The following is a 20,145-nucleotide window of genomic DNA, read 5'->3' as shown; positions in this document are numbered from 1 at the left end:
GTGTGAAGCCCCGAGGTGGAGGACCACCCGGCCTCATGCAGCCTATCGACAGCCAGACTCCCTGGCAAATCGCGGCGTGTGACGTCATGGGACCGTATCCCACCACATTGAGCAGGAACAAATTCTTGCTCGTAGTCACAGATCACTTCAGTAAATAGGTCGAACTTTTCCCTTTGCGAAAACTGATGGCACGAGTGATCATGGATAAGTTGATCGAGGTTTTCACTAGATTTGGCTTTCCGGAGCAGTTGATAACGGACAATGCGTCCTACTTCACCGCGAAGGTTTTCGTCGAGTCGTGCGCTGCACTTGGCATTAAGCACAAGAAAACGACAACTTACCATGCTCATTCGAACCCCACTGAACAGGTCAATCGCAACATTAAGCACATGCTTGTCGCGTTCTCTGAAAGACATAAGGACTGGGATACCTACCTTCCAGAGATCGGGTTTGCATTACGATCGACAGTGAACCGCTCGACTGGGTATTCGCCTTCTTCTCTCAACCTGGGGAGAGAGCTGCCGAATCCAATGGATAGAGTTCTCGCGGATCGCAGTGGAATATCGGTCGCGCCGGCGGCACGAGCTGAATACGCGACGCACCTACGTGCCAAGATGACAGAAGCTTTACGCAAAGCACGCAGTAATCTTCGCACTGCTAGGGTGCAACAGAAGGCGCAGGACGACCGCTCGCATCGGAACGTCCGCTACGAAGTGGGCGATCTGGTGCTTCGACGCCAGCACGTTCTCAGCGATTCTAGCAAACAGTTCGCTGCCTTGCTGGCGCAGATGTGGACTGGGCCGTATCAAGTGTGAGAGAAGGTTTCATCGCTCGTTTACCGGCTCGAGAACATGAAAGGAAAGCCGATCGGCGGGCCGGTACATGTATGCGACCTGAAACGCTACGTGCCGCGTGATGAGCAGTGGGATAAAACCAGACCCTCCTTCAACGACGCTCGGTGAGAGAGAGCAGCCAGAACCGAACGACGAGCCCTCCGCCGCGCTACAACTTGCGTAGCAAGAGGAAACACTCCGGCACTGCCGGGCCCGTTTGATGTTTCCGGCGCAGTACAAGGCGTTACGCGCAATGCGAGTGTTAACCTTATCTGTGCCGACTTTCACCACGCAGATGGACCACAACGCCAACTCGTGAAGCGCCACCGAGACGACTCGGCGGCGGGACACCCACGGTTTGAGGTGTCCCCTCGAGGGCCCTCGACCCACCAGGGGCGTCGCCAGGCCTCACCCCGGACGCCCGCAGGGCCAGCCCATCGCGGACGACGTCACCGTTTCCTCAGGGGCCCATCACCTCGCCGCCTCACCTCTCCGTCCAAGGCCCAATCAGGGCCACCAAGGGAACCCGACGCAACGAACCCCAGGCAGCCAAGCCGCGGCACCCGGGACGTGGCTACCTGGACATCACAGGATGGCGTTGACCCGCCAGCCGCTTATGTATCAGACCGACCCTGGCGCTGGCAGGAGAGGGCCCGAATCGGAACGCCTCCGAAACGACTGTTCCGGCTCTTCCAGGGCCGGACCCTACGAGATGCCGACCGGAGGGCGAAGGGCACCTGCCTGCCTCTGCCGGCGGGTACAAGGCTGTGCGGCTGTGGCATGGTCCGCCTCCACAAGAGCCACGACCGAGGGGCCCTACACCGGCTCCGGACGAGAGCAACCAATACGCCACCGCCGCAGCCACGACCACCAAACGGAGTGGTCCAGGCCATGCTGGCCCGAGCGGCCCGCAAGAACGAGTTCGCGGAATGGCTGCTCCACGTGGCGACCGGACACCCAGGCACCTCTGCTGGGACGGCAAATCAGCCAGCAGCAGAGTCACCTACAGCGGAGCAGCCAGCCGCGAAGACGACGGCTTGCACAGCGAGCGAAGATGCTGCGGCGGTGGCCGACAGCAACAACAAGGAGGCGGCGGAGGAGCTCCAGGAGATGGAGACCGGTTTCTGGGCCATCCTTGACCAATAAAGCTGCGTCCGACTCTTTGCGTCCGAGGGCCTTCTTAAGGGGAGGAGGATGTGGGGAGCACCCGCCTCCATTTCCTCCCGCGTACCCGCGGCGACCCGTTCGCACGTGGCGACGGGTCGTGCCGGCGTAGACAGGGGAGAGAGGCACTATGCGCCCTCCCTTTCTTCGTCACTCTGATGACGCCCGTACTCCTCTTCTCCTACGCGGCTCACGGGAAAGGGAAACGTATCCGGGGGGGCGAGGAGGACTTTCCCTCGCAAAAAGGTAAAAAGGCATAAAAGCACGCTACCGGGGGAGACTCGCTCTCTTGGGACGCCGACACCTTGAACCGCCTGGATAGTACCTGCCGCATCCCGTGAGTGACCTCGTTTGTCTGACCCACCCAGACAACGAGGCAAGCCTTTTACTACTTTTACTGAGAGGACGTCCCTCTGCGAGTGTTCGATATTGCTTATAGCAATGAACGTTGTTACCGTTGACACCGCTGGTTGCCTTATTCGTCCGAACCCGACGTAGCCGCGATTCCCGCGCTACGGGTTGGGAGTACCACGAAGCGACTGCGTGGGGCTAGATCCGGAGCCCGCCTTCAGCCCTAGCCACACGCAGAGTGGAACCCCCACAAACATTCACCATAATTCATATTCTTCAGTAGACCTGTCGATTGGCTCTGCTTCGATTTTCCTTGACTTGCAATGGCATGTAACCAAAAATCCCTATGGAAGTGACCACTTCCCTGTAATGTTAAACTCTATACGTCAACACGAATGCCCCCCACATAGCCCCCGGTGGAAACGCCTTCGCCAGAGCGAATCATTTTAAGGAATCAACTTACTTATTGATATGTTTTTACTGATTTTAGCATAGATGAAGCAGTAGCATATTTTACATGTGTTATACTTGACGCAGTAGAAAAATTTATTCCTCAAACACAAGGACTCTCATGTAAAAGACGGGTCCCCTGGTGGAATGAACACTGCAGGCTTGCACGAAAGAAACAAAACGACGCTTGGGATTTGCTGCGCCACTCCCCGACTGCAGAGAACCTCATAGAATTTAAACTGGCAAAATCGCAAGGAAGGCGCACGTGGAGGCATGCAAGGAGGGCTAGCTGGGAGAGGTTTCTCTCGGGCATCAGTTCCTACATCCAAGAGTCTAAAGCATGGAATGGCGTAAGAAAGCTAAAGGGGCAGCAAATTCACCCTTTGCCCGTAGTGTACGACCAAGGGACTACCTTGGAAGACAAGGCCAATGCTTTTGGTGAACACTCATGCATACATTGAAGTGCAACCTGATGACATTGGAGTCACCAGATTGGTTATAAAATAAACATCAGGCATACCTCATTCTGTTGGGTACACTGGCATAAACCATAACTGTGAGTCTTCCCCAGAACAGTTTCCCCAGCTGTAAGTTACCAACATGTATGCAAGGAATGAGTTTACAATTAAACATGGTGTAAAGTGTGTAGTGCACGGCAGTACCACTGGATGGCAGCACAGCATCCACGACTATATCAGGGCAGAATAAACCCTGTGTCTTTTGCTTGGTCGACATGGTGTCAGAAGGGGGTGGGATCCGTCTCTGCTGATCCCGTGGTTGCGGGTTCGACACGCGGCCTGGCCCCGGTGCCGCCGCTCTCCGTTCAAGAAGTCATCTTCCCTCTGTCAGGGCCACCGGGGAAGGCTCTGCCGGTACATCCGCTGCTTCATCTGCCACTCCATTCCTACCAGGCAAGGCCTTGCTGCGTCCACCGGTGTTTGACTTTGACAACGCCCGCTCCTGGCCCTCATGGCTGCTGCAGTACGAGGACTACGTGTTCGCCACCGGACTCTACACCGCCCCCGTGGAGGTCCAACTGCGCCACCTTGCTCTACTGCATGTGCCCACAAACCAGGGTTGTCCTCATGTCCACTACATGAGAGGTGGACCTGAAGGACGTTGCTGCCATGAAGAAGGCGTTCACTGACTACTTCATTCACCCACCGAATGGACTGTACGAGTCAGCGCGCTTTCATCGCCGTGTGCAGCAACTGGGTGAGACGGCCGACGCGTTTTTCACTGCGCTTCGGACAATGGTCAAGCGCTACAACTACTCCTCGCCTGACATCAAAGAGTGGCCGTTAGAGACCGTTTTCTCGTGGGCTTGTTTGACCACGAGCTCTCGGACCAGCTTTGTCAGAACTCAAGAATGATGTTGCACGAAGTGCTCACGCACATTCGCGAACACAAAGACGCTGATAATGAGCGCAAGGCTTGTGACTCGGATGATTCATCGTCGCTCGCCGTCGACGCCGCTCGCCTTGCAAGGGAAAGCTAGTGCCATCTGATAAGACAACCAAGCAGCTGTGCCCATTCTGAGGGTGCGCATCACACCCTCACGCCGACTGTCCGGCTCTCAGAGCGTCCTGCAACTTGTGGGGATGCGTGAATCTCACGTGTCCCCTGATATCTTGTTTTCCTGCATAGCTCCCGTCTCCTGCGATGCGGCTTCGCCGCGTGGCCTGGGGCCTGGGGCCCGCGGCGGTCGGTGTGATTGACGCACAGTACGAGAGATGGCAAGAGTGTTGCGCTGCCAGCGCCGCCTACAGGCGGGGTTACTTGGGCGCTAAGAGGGGAAAGCTCTTCCTCTTTGAAGCACTTCTTGTTGGGCTAGTTGGTAGCTGTTCATTATAAAATATGAAGATGCCAAATAAACCGACACACACAAGAGAAGAAAACGGGACAGGGCGTCACTCGCAAAAACAGTTGCGAGTGGCGCCCTGTCCCGTTCTCTTCTCTTGTGTGTGTCGGTTTATTTGGCGTCTTCATATTTTATAATGTTCCTCTTTGGTTTGGGGACGGCAAGCAGCACGGAAATGTCGCGCTGCTTGCCATAGGAGACGTATTACGTTCTCAGGCAGGGGCCCTTCTGTCTCCTGCAGAAGGGCCCGAAATATGGATTGGAGCCTGGTGTCTCAGCCCATGAGCTGATTGCAACGAACAGGAAATTGGCCACGAAAGCAAGAAATGAAGAGGACTGGGACCGCTGCCTTCTTGAGAGTGTAGACTGTCTACGCAAGTGCTCACCAAACGTTCTTGACACGCTGGATTATAGAAGACTGTTAAGTGGCGTGGTTTCTTTGTTTAAAAGAAACAACCTTATGCTTGTTCAAGCATACAAAGAGACTGGGTTTGTTGTTCTACCAAAGGGAATGTACAATGAAAAAGCGCAACTGGCCATCAATAAGAATTTTGAGCCTGTTAAGAAGAGTGCTGTTAGGGTCAAGACCAAGTTTATTAACTTCTGTAAGAAAGTAAATCTTGACAAACTTGCGAGGGATATTGGTAATAGCAGAGGCAGCAGCCCAAACGCATTTTTTACTGCCAAGACCCACAAACCAGATATTCCTTTCCGGACTATCGTTAGTGAAGAGGGTTCGTTGCAAATAAACGTTAGTCAGTTTTTGCAAAAGCATCTCAAAGCGCTTGCTTCAGATGATCCGTTCCTAACAAAGAAATCTAGGGATGTCACGCTGTTTCTTGAGAGCACAGATAACATTGGCTTTGGTTTCTCCGTAGATGTACAAGACTTGCTTTATTCTGTGCCTCAAGATCAGCTTTTGTTGGCTCTTAGGGAATGCATAGAAGCAAACGGCGAAGTGTCATTTCAGAATTCAGCAGGCTTGTCAGTAGATAATTTTATATCGTTATTGCAGTTTTACCTGAGATCTACTTTTATTGTTTATGACAACCTACCTTTTTTGCTGCGCAACGGTATCTGCATTGGGTCCTGCTTGGCCCCAATTCTTTGCGATATATTTTTAGCAAAAGTAGATAAACTTTTAGATAGGTCTTTTTCGGGGGGGTTTGTTTTAAAGGTTTTTAGGTACGTCGATGATTTTTTAGTGCTTTTAAAAAAGCAGACGGCCTTCACCTACCTCTCTACAGTAGGTGAAGTTTTAAATGCATTTGACAAGCATGGACTTGGGCTCAATTTTACCCATGACCTACCTGACGCAGATGTTTTACAGTTTTTAGACCTTTGACTAACCTTTCATGAAAAGCATGTTTGCTGGGGCTATTTCCCTCGCACAGAAAAAGATCTGTTATCATATGATTCAGTGCATTCCAAAACTGTAAAGAGAGCTATAGCGTCGCACTGTTTGGAATCGTCTCTTCAGAAGTCGTGCCCGCATCTAATGCAGAAAAGTTTTGAGAATCAGGCCAGCCGACTTTTGGCGGCGGGGTTCCCCCATTCGGTCTTGATTGCTGTGTCTGAGACCCTCCTTCAGAAGCTAAAACTAGGAACACGAAGAAAAGATGACCGTCGGAAGACGGACAAGCCTTTGGTTGTGCCGTACCTGCACAAGACTTCACACAGTCTCAAGAAGGTAGCCAACAGGCATTGGGTGTCCGTTGTTTTTTCGGCACCCAGCAAGCTGGCACAGTTATGCGCACGCATCTGCAACTTGAAAGAAAGAGGTTGTCAGTCAAAACATGAGAAGCCATTCATCAAGTGTTCCACAGGAGTGGTATACGCCATTCCCTTGAAGTGTGAAAAGGCTTATGTCAGCCAAACCGGCCGTTGCATTAATGAACGCTTGGGGAAACATGCCCGAAATTTAAGTAACTTAAAGGACAAGTACGCACATTTGGTTGCGCACGTAATTGCATGCATAGGTTGCAAGGCTCGATTGGGAGAGACGAAGATTCTCGGTAAGAGTGCATACCCGACGGCGCGGGTCAGTTTGGAAGCGTTTCACATACAGAAATATCGCAGCAAGTGTGTAAGCACCCCCTCTGTATCGCTTTTTGCTGCAGAGCTTCAGTTTTTGAAAGCGACCGCTTACTGATTTGATTGTATGTTTGTATCTATCACTTTTTTTTTCTACTTTTTACTTTTTTCTAATTTTTTCTAGTTTTCTTGTTTCCTTGCGCCTGATTCCGTTGTCTGCCAGCGCGTTTGTTCATCGATGCGCAATGTCATTTTCCCCGATTGTATCACTCCCTCCCCCTTTCACTTCTGCCTTTCCCCTTATATAAGGTATCCATATTCCGTCAATAAAATTTAGTTGACAGTCAGCGCTTGTGTCTCGTCCTTGGTACTTTGTGGTTGCATGTGTTTGTGCTGTTACAATTTTTATGTCAAGTATGCACCAACTCGCCCAGAAGGAAGCTTTAATGTACAGAAGACATGCAGCTTGCACACTGTGGTCATTCAGACCGGGGAGTGGGTCAGGGTATGTGACGTCAACTCCCTCGCGGCCGGGATGGGACCAGCTCAACACCCCTACTCCTATGAGGTGGAGACTCCAATGGGTGTACTCCAGTGCAACCAGATGCACCTGATTCCAACGACGGGACATTTTGCGGAATGCACTACCAGCCCACCTGGAACTCCCGCGGCGGCACAGAGCACCATGTACACAACAATGCCTGGAGCTGCTCGAGCAGCCCAAGACCACACAACCGCATCGCCTTGGGAGAGCACCTCTACTGAAGAAACAACCTGCAGTTCTACGCCACGCGTCTCAAGGTATTGCAGAAAGATCTGCAAGCCGAGAAGGCTCGACCTGTGAATGTTTTCTTTCGGAGTAAGAGTTCCTCTGTTTTGTTTGGTTTTACCGAAGGGAGGATGTAGTGTATGGCAGTACCACTGGATGGCAGCACAGCATTCACGACTATATAAGGGCAGAATTAACCCTGTTGGGAACTTTCCTGCCCAAAGAGTTGGCTGCTGTGTCATTCACTCGCTCGACAGAGTGCATCTCTGTACTCTTCATTTTTAAGTAAAGAGCATATATATTTATTTTGGCACTCTAGAGGATGCACTGTAAAATTGTGTTGAGTGTCCATGTGGAGGAATTCGATGTTCCAGATATACACAAATATGTGCGAAAGGTTCTTTAATGAAAAAAAAAATGTAGTAGAACAGTTGGTGTTTATCTCATTTAGAACATTGCGGTAATTAACGTTTATGCTAATCATATTGTTGTGGGGTACGAAAGATTAGGTGCAAGATATTGACTATGAATGCCAGTAAAATGTGTAAAAGAAAATTGTATGCTACCACAACTCTGCATTCAAAACAGCATCAATGACAAGTGAGTGTCATTGCCATGAACACACTTCTTTGTGACCTAATGAAGGATGTTTGGAATAAACAAACCATGGTGCCACATAAGTATAAAGGAATATTAATGCCTTTCTATGCCTACTTTACTGGGTTTTGTGTGGCTGTCTGGCTGCTGTGTGCTGTTGGGTCGGTCGCTATGTTGGTAGGTATATTTGTGGATGTATATGCAAAGGTTATGTGAAACTACCAATGAAGTGACTTATATGACCTTTGCACGCTGACCAAGTATGCGGAGAATAATATATTTATTATAATATTAACTTCCTGCATAACACTTGGAACATATAATGTCGGCTTACAGGCACCTCTAAAGTACTCCGATCTGTTAATATAATGGCGAATTATACTTAAAGGATGCTTGGATGTACATCATTTCCTTTAATTTAGCCATTCTGGATGTTCATATGCCTGTTCTTCACCAATCCTCCTGAATGGGCATGTGCCACTTTGATTCCTACATAAACATTTCATGTTGGCTCACAGGCATCCCTAAAGCACACCGATCTGTTAATAGAATGATGAATTATATTTCATTTTATCTAGCCATTTGCTGTGTGTCATTGGGAATGTGCCCATTCTTGGGCAATCCTCCAGAGTCGTTATGTTCCACTGTGACAGGACAGGAACAGAATCTCTGAATGTTGCTTTTCCTGTGCGTACACCTCTGATAACCATTCTTCCCTCAGTGAGGGAAAAATGGTGACTTGTGACAGCCCTTGTGACATCGCTGCATATACGAGGGGGGACCTAAAAGGAAACCCAACTTTCGTTTTCATGCCTCTCATGGGTGTGCTCCCATAGGTGTGCTCCCATGTACCGCCACTAGGGGTAGCTAGCTATAGTCCTCCGATATCAGTGCCTTGACAGAACCAATTGTAGAGGCATTCTGCATGTCAATTTTTTTTAAAGTTAAACACTACTCATCTGCGAAACCATCATGTGCGATCGCAAGGAGCAGTGTGGTTGGATCAAATTTTGTTTTATTTCGGAAAGCATGTTCACGAAAACTTGTGGAATGCTTCAAGAAGCCTACAAAAAACAAGCCTTGAACTGTACGCAAGTCTACGACTGGTATCCTCGATTCAAGGATGGCAGACTGAGCATTCAAGATGGACCTCATTCAGATTGCTCTTCAACCAGTCGGAAAGACAAAAATGCTGATTTGACTTGTGAAACAATCAACCAAGATCACCAAATTACAATTGATTAGTTATTAGACAACACAGGCATTAGTTAGAGTGTATGATGAGTTCCGACTGAGGAATTGCAAGTGAGGCAAAAAAATTTGAAGGGACAGCATTTCGAAGATGTACTGGTCGTAAACACAACCTTGCAGGTGCCCCGCCCCTTAACAGCATCACAAGTGAAGAGTTCCTAGAATGCATCGAACAGTGGGAAAAATGAATTGACAAGTGCATTGCAGCTCAAGGAGGTTACTTTGAAGGGCACTAATTTGTTTTTTCTTTAACAGTGAATAAAAATGTTCATTTTGAAATAGTTTGGTTATTTTTGGGTTTCCCTTTGTACGTTTCACACTGTGCATTCATGTGAATTGGAGTCATTTAGCATTTTGGCATAGCTTGTGAACGATGTAGTGCATAAACATATTGATTGACAATAAAGTTGTGACCTTTAGGCGGATAAACAAAAACATTCTATGATATCGCTTGTTACATAGAATGAAAGTAAACAAATATATATGCGTCACCATTAGTTGTGAGGCATTTAATTAACAACTTTACATAGGCATTGGATCTGTGTTGAATTAACCGCTTCACATAGGCATTGATCTGCATAATTTGTATGACATTATATCAAACAAATGAAATAGTGGCATAAAGCCCAGGCCGCATTTACACTTGCCGACGCATGCCTTGTGTTTGCCGCACATCGCAAGGAATGGTGATTTGCATCCACAAGAGATGTGCGCCATTATGCGCCCACTTGGCTCAAACATAGACTTTTTGTGGACATTCTTTTATACTTTGTTACTGACAGTGCTTCAAAATGCTGAAATATAGATAAGTGCGATTGTTTTATTTTTAGTCGTTATATTGGGGGGGAAAGTAAAGAAATAGGTGAAGCAGTGCACTTGGATCATGTGGGGATTGAGGAATGCGCCAGCGCCATAGCGCGGGCATTCACTTGTTCTGCCAACCCCCCTACATCTCTCCCCCTTTCCACTTGCAACGGTTGTTGGCGGTGGCGTTCTACTTACAATGGTTTGCGGTGGGGGTGCTCATGTCGTGGGCTAGCCGCTGTCGGCTGTGCACGGCGGGAGTGGGGTCTTCACCTCTAGGACAGCACCGGGTAGGTACATGCTTTCTTCTTGTCCGCCGACACCTTTGTGTCTAGGATTTGAGCTCGTGCACAGTGGCTTTGCCTATGCAGTGAGCACATGCTTTGTGTTGATCCTTTCCGCACACTAGGCCGAAGAGCGGTGCCTAGTGCTCGCACGAGGTTGTACCACGCTGAGCCGCACTTATCGGAGGCCCAAGCCAAAGGAGATTGCCTGAGCTCTCACGAGTTTGCCCCTTGATTATTGCGAGAGCAAATAGCATAGCCTCCAGGACTTTTCCTAGCGTAATGTCCCAGTAGGAGCCTTTGCTCTACCAACGACATGCTATGGGGAACCAGCGCTGGAGTTTTCACGACACCTACAGCGCCGCCCTGGCGGTCAGAACGTTCACAACTCAGCCGCTCCCGCGGATGAAAATTGTTACTGGTGGTGGCGTCACGTGCGCTGAAAGTCGAAGGAAAACAAAAGGACGCTGTGTTGCGTATACAAGTGCCGCAACTACGTTGGGATGAGGGAGGATGTATCCTTCTGCGTCTTTCCATCTAAACCCTACGAACAAGAACGGAGGCAGCGTTGGATACAAGCAGTCAGGCGAGCGGAGTAAGTTCCTGTCTTGTCGCCCTGTCAAGCGGTGTCGGGCTGGTTTCTAAATCGAATTTCGCGTGTGTGCTTGGTTTATTCGATAGTGAAGACGGTTAGCCGTGGCAGCCAGTACCAAATAGCAAAATGTGCAGTCGGCATTTCGTTGGAAACAAAATGAGCAATAGCATGCACCATCCGGCATATGTACCAACCATTTTTCCTTCGCAATACCACCGCCAAGCCCCTTCCAATGCCACCGCACGAAGCGAACGATACGAAAAGTAAATATTATCCATTCATTGCCAAGAACTATGTGGGAGGGAAGCTGCCTTGTAATACGAGTTTTGTGCGCATACTGCCGGCGCACGCGCGACTAAGCCGCTTATGTGTTTTTTAAAATGCGCATGCGGATGAGGACTCGGCGCTGAGATGCATCCGGTAAATTTATGTAATTAGTGCTAAATGTAGCCAGCGTTGTTACGGATCCAGCAGGGGAGCAATCAAATCCTTGCTTGCGCGAGTCAGCTGATGCGACAAAAGCTTTCTTCTCCATTGACTTCTGTGGCGAAGTAACATCTGAATTTTTTATGTCTAGCCAAAGAAATATGGAAAGTCTTCAGGCCAACTAATACTTCCGAAACCATAGCGCAGCACAACCGGAGCCATAGCTGCTAGATTTGCGAGGCAGGCTGCCCCGCACGCAAGGCAACGGCACACACTCAACCATTAAAGAAAAAAACGTGCTCGCCGTGACACACTGTGAAAAATATATGAAGCTTAAAAAGCTTCTTTCGTCATTTCTTCACTTGATGGCGCTAGCTTCTTTACGAAAACTGTCCACTTGAAGTGGCGCGAAAGCGGAAACATACGAACTATAATACGGCCGCGCACGGGTGTGTCGTCTGGTCGAGCGGCTGCGATATGCCGCGTTTCGTCGCCAGGGCAGCGTGCAACGCACTCTTTTCGATGCTTTTCGACGTGCCGCCTATCCAGCGCTGGTTTCCCATAGGTGCCCTTGGCGTGGGAGCCCTTTGGTTCTTGCGAACCCTTGGGACCGGTCGTTAGTGCAGTGTTGGGTGCCACTGGAGACAATAAATGGTTTCCGCCATCTCGGGGCATTGCTGTATTCTCTTGCGTGCTTAGCGCTAGGTAGCCCCTGGAGGACTGAGCACTTGGGCAAAGGTGCACTAGAGGCGACTGCTGATGCAGCCCTGTGGCTCGCTAAGCTTGAGCCCGCAGTGGTTGTTACGCCTGTGAGACCCTAAGACCTCATAATACACAGGTGCTGAGTGGTGCCTGTGTTTGTTCTCATAATTCGTGTTTGTGTGAACATCTTTTTTCCAAGTCATGAATAACCAACTAGCTTGTCAATAACTATTAAGTAAGAAAAAAGAACATTCTCGCATGACATAACTCTGCTGCACTGAGTATTGATTCCAGAAACATGGGGCAGCCAGAGAACCGATATCTTTCTGGAATAGATATTCGTGCTTGTACTGTACTTGGGCGCATACGATCTGTCCCGCACCATCTGCACATCTGTAAGCGCGCTGGCGCAAGCTTGCACGTGAAGGCAAGCGTATGTGTGGTTTGGCCTTAAAACAGCGAGTGAATAGTATGAACAATATGCGACTCCTGGAAATATTGCTTCGGGTCATTACCAGATAAACAGATCCCAAACATGCAGCCATTGTGCCTCAAATGTGCCTCCGTGATGTAGCCTTGTGCTACTTACATGATGCCACTGGGCTAAATTTGTTGGATGCCCAAGGAGCTCTTGCCTTCTGCAAAATGGTGCGAGGCACTGTAGAGTTGGGACTGTTATGTAGCCTTCTGGGATAGGTGCCCCCTTTTCATTAGTGGTGACAAACTCAGTTGCTGCAGAGTTTCTGCATGTTTCGTCTGAAAACTGGGTTTCTCATGACTGCTGATATCGTAACCCAAACTTTTAAATTCCATCATAGTTGGCAGAATTATTATTACATTCTCACTGAGAATTGAGGAAGTGCCGATCCTTGACATGTTAACCAATGAGACAACTATTATATTAGGCATGTGTGGCTAAATTACAGTAGCTATGATAAAATGGATGAAAGGAAGTTTTTAGCTGCTAGTAAAGCATCTTAAAATGAAGTTTTGGCTGTGGTATTCCCATAGGTTGTTTTCATGTCCAGAGAATAGGCCATCAATGTTACTGAGTTGCACTATGGTCACTCTGAATACAGGGGACTTTGCAGTGTTGCTGAGTGCGGGCATGAGCACCCGCCAGGCTGTGGTGTACAACTTCTTGTCGGCGCTGACCTGCTTCTTAGGCCTAGGCGTTGGCATCCTGGTGGGCGACCTCACTGAGGGGGCTCCCCACATCTTTGCCCTGGCTGCTGGCATGTTCCTCTACATTTCCCTCGTTGCCATGGTAAGGGCCAAACTTTGTTAAAAAAAAGTTTCTTAAAAATAGAACAAAAAACTTTCTGCAATGTACCATCAACAAAATTTCATCTACAGCTCAGACCACTTATAATTTAACTGCTTATAGTGCTGCAGGGCCAGCTATTACGCACTCTTTTCTGACTTTGGTATACCCTTCCACAGAACTCCATGTATATGCTTACTGCTTATGGTGTAGCCGTGCGAGATGAAATACCAGTTATAATGTGGCTGCTGAAAAATCCCATACATATCTTGAGGCAGCAAGTGCGTTTCTCAACAAGGTGCATACACAGAAAGCGACAAGGGCGATGCCGAGGAGAAGGAGATGCGGAGCGAATCAAAAAGGAACAAAGAAAAAAAAAGTGGTAACAGCGCATTGTAGATGTGGGGTGGGGAAAGGGGTTGCCTAGGGGACCGAGAAGCCTTTGCTCTAGCCAACTGTCAGCTCCTCACCAAATGCATCCGATGCTCTCTGGCTGTTCAGTTTGCGTGCAGTAAGCAAATGCAGATTGTGATGCGAATCCACTTTTTGCGATGCTGAACTTCGCATGTGCAGTGCCCTAGTGGCTGAGGACTGAAGCGATTTGGCAGGCGCACAGCCAGACTCTCTTCTCCAAGTGAGTCAAGTCTGGCCATGGCAGATGCTGCACTTCTCAGTTGAATCGGGCACAAGCTGTTTCTCTTAGACTCTTACAGTCTGGCACATGTCTTTGTCTGGCCGTTCTACACAAGTTTATCCCGATGTGTATAGCGACAATGCCTGCCCGTTCTGCGGGCAGACCTCCACTCTAGCACACATGCTCTGGGAATGGCGGTCGAGATACCTGAAGTTTAGCAAGGAAGAGTGGGACCTGCTTCTGCGTGGCCCCGCTCTAGACAAACAAATCCTGACTGTCCGGCATGCCCAGCATCGGGCCGGTGGGCTAGACCTGCCGGTCCCTATGCAGGACTCGCCGGGTGCGTGACGAGTTCGCAACTTTGCCGGACTTCCAATAAAGTTCTTTCACTTGCTTGTAAGCCTTGCCATTCTCACTGCCGCGCTCGCAGAACGCCTTTCGAACATTATTGCCATCAAAAGTTGGTGCGATGCCAATGTCCTGTGTTGCTTACGGCTCCACCTCCTGTGATTGTCCCAGCAAGACAGTAGGCTTTTCCGATTTCTGTTGATAAAACGTCATCGGCAGTGCCGTGAAGCGGCAAGATGCGCAAGGGTGTCCATGGCAGCCATCAGCAGCATCTCGACTGTGCAGGAAGCACTTTATGACAGGTATGTATTGACATATGTAGTTTACCCTTCAGTTTTTGTCGTTACTGACTCATATGAATAATCTTGACAAAGATGCAAATGTATGTTTGAGCTAGTGAAACAAACAATCTCTGAGCTCGTGTGAGCTGGCTGAGTGAAGCGCGAAGTGTGTGTGTGTGTGTGTGTGGTCTTCTTTTTTTGCTATCGTCTCTGTGCTGCTACCGCTAGAACACCATCATTTCGCAACTTAACAACGACTTGGGCTTTATAAACGCTCAGCGATCGCTTGTGATGTCGATGTACTAGTTATCTGTTAGAGCCAAGCACGCCTGCAATGTCGGCCTGATGTGGGAAACTGAGTGCACTGTGGAAGTAGCTGATGGTGCTAGTTAGCAATCGTTGCTAGTTGTCGTTTAGTCATTCTTGTCAGCACTAAGTAACATTTACTTGCAGAAGGCTTATGTTCGTTTAGCGAATTGTGATGCAGTACCTTATGTACTAAGGCTAATTTTCCAGTGCGGCGTCTTCTGGAGTCGAGTGGCTCGTCTTATTGTGTAACTGACACATTTCTGAGGTGTCTTCGCTGTCGCCCAGACATATCTGAATTCATACCGATACTGTTTATGTAACGGACCAGCTAAAAAAAAAAAAAGGACGAGGTCGACCGCTATGTTCGTACCGTGGCGCATTCTAAGAGGAAGACAGTTGCTCTACAAACAGGAGGTATCACCGAAAATGGGCATTCTGACAATTTTTTGGCATTGTTGTATATGTACACACTTTATGTGAGTAAATAACGTACGCAAATTGGCATTCTGTTGGCCCGCCCACTGCCTGTGTATGTATGTACGTCTGGCACTATGACACACCATGAAGCAAGACATGCAGTGGTGAAACGTGATATTTGCCCTAAAAATTACAACTCATACCCTATTCGAGTCATGCATTTTCGTGCGTGCTCATACTGTTTTATTACTTATTCACTTTACTCCACCGGTGCAGCGGTTTCAGGTCAAGGAGGAGCTTGCAAAGCGCTGCCGAAGTGCTTCTTCCAGCAGTTTGTCATGCCGAAGAAACCTCCGGGTACAAAGCTTCCACCAGCGGGCTCCATGGCTAGCTGATGATGAAAAAATATGACGGCGCATGCACATCGTTTTGGTCTTGTCTCACACACAGCTTGTTTGATCACGAGTCTTGCGTGGAGCGGTTGTTGCGGCTCACAACGGCACCTGCCAAATTGTTCCTCATGGCCACCCCGCGATAGCGCCACCATGCATCGCAAAAGGGGGATTGCTTTTGGTCATTTCATCCATTTTTGTGGTAGGCACAATGGTAGTTTGTGGACAGTGGTCAGACTTGGGGGAGGGAGGGCAAGGAAATGCACTGAAGGAAAAGACGCCTGCTCATGGGCTGCCAAATTATGAAAAGGGGTGCGAGAGGAGAGGGAGACCGTTGTGCGTGAGGTCTCACTTAGTCGAATGAGAAATGGGAAAGATGGGAGGGGGCAGTGTCACTCATTAGCTCAGTTGCTCATTCTTTTGTGGGAAGGTCAAGGAAAGGGCGCCTGCTCTCTGGCAAGCAAGTTGCGAAGAGAGACCAGAGGGAGGAGGAGTTGGGAACTGTTGCTCGCTAGTTTGTCCTGGCTATTCGTTTACTTGACAATTATTGTCGATGGTTTCTGTGTAATTTTTCTTTGCTCATTTGTCTGCTTCATGTGAAGACCACGGGTTATCACACGTTAACCTTTCAACGTTTGCAAATTTAAATGGATGCAAACGTTGCAAATGGATGCAAATGGATGCCTTGATTTTCAAATAAGCACGGCTGCTTAGTCTATATATCTTGCATGTATGCAGCCTTTGAAAAATATTGTTTTGGTTATATATTGTGGTACCGATTATAGTGTGAATATTCGTGACTCCGGTGACTTACATTATAAGCAGTCTATGCTGTAGCACAAAGTTATGTATTCAATTAGCTGTTGCTTGGGACCAGGCACGATTGTGTAGGGTAGGCAACTAAAGAGGCACTCTGACAAAAATTGTGTTGGTGGTTTACGAATGCTGGGTGTACGGAGTTGAGGTACTCTTTGGAGATGCTCAGAGCATTCATTCGAGCACTGACCTGCAAGTATCTGTGTGAGAAATCAAGAATGTAGTGCTGGCTGACCTTGTGAAATTATTTAGCAGTCTGACAGCATGGGATATTTCCTTGCTTGACAACACATTAACATGCTTTGAACATTTCCATGCAACGGTGTGACACATGTGAAGTATGGTCTGTTGGGCAATGTTTGGGCTTCGTACCAGAACTAGGAAAGTGTTGTGAAATAGCTTACATTGACAACAGATTGAAAATAAGCTCTAAAATAATTTTCCTACCTTGTTATTTAAAGTCGAAATATTTAATCTCAACTATTATTACGGATAAGTATAATTATTGAGTAATATCATTATTTGTTTTCTAACATGCACATGACAAGAATTGCTGCAAATTATTTTATATTCAGAATATTTGCATTCTACATACCCTTGTGCATGTGCATGTCCATGCAAAATTCAGCTGAGATTGAATCAGATTAAGCACAATTATTTTTGTCCACAAGCAGTGAAAATGCACAATATTGAAAACAGAGAAGAAAGAAATTGAAAGTTTGTAAACAGGCTTATTACTGTTGCAGTTGATCAATTTGCATAAAATTTGGCCAGAATGCAATCGAGTCTTTCTAGAAGAAGCGTAAAATTTTAAAATTCTTATGCTGCGTAGGCAGTACTGGTAATAACTGTAGTCAAGCATCAAACGGAAATCCGTCTGGTCAGGAAACATGTTAGACAAAATAAAATGCAGTCACTGACCACATAAAAAAATGCAAATATGACGTTTCGGAATCCCTACGGTTTCCTTGTACACATCTTTACATTTTTTGACATGGTTGATGATTCTGTCTAGCATATTTCCTGACGAGAAACATATTGCCATCCAACGCTTGACAACGATTACTGCCGTAGTGTTTCTGGACAATGTGAGCAAGGATTCTGTATGAGTTCCAAAATGTCATCTTTGCATTTCTTTGAGATGTTCCATGACTGTCTCTTATGTTGTCTACCCTCAGTACTCTTGCATGCAGGCATTCTTCTCCAAGCGGGCTTTCTTTGCTTCACTGTGGCGACGAGATTTAGCTACGGTTGTCTGTTTTTCAGGAATCATTTCAATTCTATGCTCTCTCAGGTTGCTCAGAGTAATCAGTCTATTTTATTTATTTAGGAAATACTGTTGTCACTGAAGACCAGGTAGATGGGGAGGGGAACAAATAATCAATAATGCACACATCAAAATAAAAGTTGAAGTTGGAGTGGAGAGATGGCACCTACTCTTGTAGATCCTCCTCGAAACCTTTGTAGCTTTTGTTGTCACTGTATGGCTGTAAAAGTGGTCATTTCTACAAGAGTGCCATGCATAATATTGGGGGTGAGGACTTGCGGAGTAAGTTTCTGTAAGTACTCTCAAAACGAGGGAAGTTTCTTACTGTCGAAATAATAATCTTGGGCAAACTGAAAGCACAGAATCGTTTACAGATTCTATGTGTTTACCGAATACGTACAGTGAACGCCACTGCGCGCGGTCACCATGATGGAGTCTCCCGAACCAGCTTTTTGCATGAAAGGTAGGCAAACGCTGACAGCAAACTATGTGAAATATCTTCTTATAGTGGGCTGTCTGTATAACCGAATGGAGCATAATAGAATGAAGCCTCAATGCAGTGATCGCACAGGTCCACAGCAACCGACTGCGTGTCTGCATGCATGTCTGTGCACAATGTTTTGCTTTTGCGGCGAGCGCATTTTCACACTGTGCCGTGAGCTTTAGGCCACAGAATATGAGCATTTGACAGTACACAAGCAACCATTGTTGCGTGGACGCTATCAGAGCTGTTCGAAAATAATTTCGTTATAGACACTTTGATGGCTACGGCGACTGTGATGTGTCGTCGCGACAATTCAATCTTTTTTTTCTAAATTCTTGGATGTTTCAATATTGTTGCTGAAGTTGCGTCGCACTGTACGTTTACTGGTATTCTCAGCTTGCGATTTCCCGCTGTTTCCTTTTCGCAATCCAGTGCGTTAATTCATAACACAAACATGACCATATGCCATGCCTTTCTTTAATGTGCTTCTTACCCCACCCTTTCCACTCCAGGGAACTTGCCAGTATCTAGCATCCACAAGTCCTTAGTCGAAATAAAGCGTCATGACATTAGCCGGCCAGTGGGCGCGAGCGAACGTCTCAGTGCGTGTTTTCTGCTACTCACCGAACATCACAGTCTCGACGCCATAACCGAAACCTTCCTCGCGTCTGGGCTTGCTGCGTACCCGAGTTGTAGCCGATGGCTGTTTGCCGGTTCTAAGTTTCACGAGCCAAGCTTCACGCGGCTTTTTGTCCTGCGGCTACGTGGGAATAAGGCTGACACCAGGCTCTGTTGCATACGTCCGGCACTGCGGCACCAAACAGTAGCCTACCATACTGCACGCCTCCAAAGGCAGCCACTACCTATTATAGTGTTTTCAAATGTTGTCGAGCAGACACCCAAGGCGGCAAAGCCTCACTGCTTAATCAAAACCGCAGCAAAGGTAGGACTTCAAACATTCGTTTTCAGCTCGCTTCGGCGCTTCCGAAGCAGCTGACGCGGCCGCTGTGTCCACGTGATCCCTCCTGCCACGTCATGCCGATGGTGGCGCCAGCTTTTATAGTGGTGGCGCTTGCCCCCAATAGTGTTGATGTACATATATAAATTGTAAGTCCAATAATGAAAAAGTTAATGAATCATTAGAAACAAATTGTGAGGAGTACAAAAATTGTGGGCACTTCATGTTGCTGTAACAACATGCAGTTTATTTAATATGAGAAGGTTTTGCTTTTTTTTAAAACTTGGAGCATGATAGCGAGATTACCCTATGTATCGAGACTCTCTAACACCCCCTAACTGCTCTGTTTTGTTCATAGATAGCATTTGTGATGCAGCTTAGTGCTGAAAACATTGCAGATCTTCCTTGCTTACTTCGCAATAACATATAAAGTTTTTTGAAGGGGGATAATGCAAAAAAGGCAGGACAACAAAGTGACGCCACAGTGTCACTCTTTCTTGTCTTACCTTTTTTTTGCCTTTCTTTGTCTTCCTCAGTATTCACGTAGCACTGGCTTATACAGCTAGTCAGGTGTTTTCGTGTGCTGAACAAAACGAGACAAACGCAACAGCTAGCGCGCAATACCATCGGCAGAAGTGCACCGCGCAGCAAAAAAGCGAGGAGAAAGAAAATGAAGACGGGGCCCGTGAAGTATGGGTCACGCAATCTTCGAGGTCTGGTATGAAAGAACGCAGGGAAGGAATTTCACTTACAAAGGCTAGACGGGGCGAGTGGAGAGATCATCTTTGTTTGCAGTGAAGCTCGCCTCCTGAAGACATGCGTTCGTGGCACTGAAATTTTTCTATCTCAGCTAT

The 20,145-nt window shown here is 47.8% G+C and overlaps 1 protein-coding gene across 8 annotated transcripts in view; it reads left to right on the top strand.

Moving 5' to 3' along the window:
• Nucleotides 1-20,145, top strand: part of LOC135909192 (metal cation symporter ZIP14-like) — a 187,507-nt gene that overhangs the window by 117,879 nt on the left and 49,483 nt on the right. For 4 of the 8 annotated variants that reach the window (XM_065441021.2, XM_065441020.2, XM_065441017.2 and 1 more), the window contains exon 7: nucleotides 13,201-13,388. In XM_065441021.2, coding sequence (XP_065297093.1) covers nucleotides 13,201-13,388 — 188 coding nt within the window. Of the gene's footprint in view, nucleotides 1-1,128; nucleotides 1,999-13,200; nucleotides 13,389-13,958; nucleotides 14,420-20,145 lie in introns of those variants that run through there. The other 4 variants (XM_065441023.2, XM_065441018.2, XM_065441016.2 and 1 more) reach the window with 2 other exon arrangements.

The sequence above is a fragment of the Dermacentor albipictus genome, chromosome 9 (assembly GCF_038994185.2).
Source record: "Dermacentor albipictus isolate Rhodes 1998 colony chromosome 9, USDA_Dalb.pri_finalv2, whole genome shotgun sequence".
NCBI lineage: Eukaryota > Metazoa > Arthropoda > Arachnida > Ixodida > Ixodidae > Dermacentor > Dermacentor albipictus.
The sequence above is the reverse complement of the archived record's forward strand: the minus strand, read 5'-3'. Positions and strand labels throughout refer to the sequence as shown.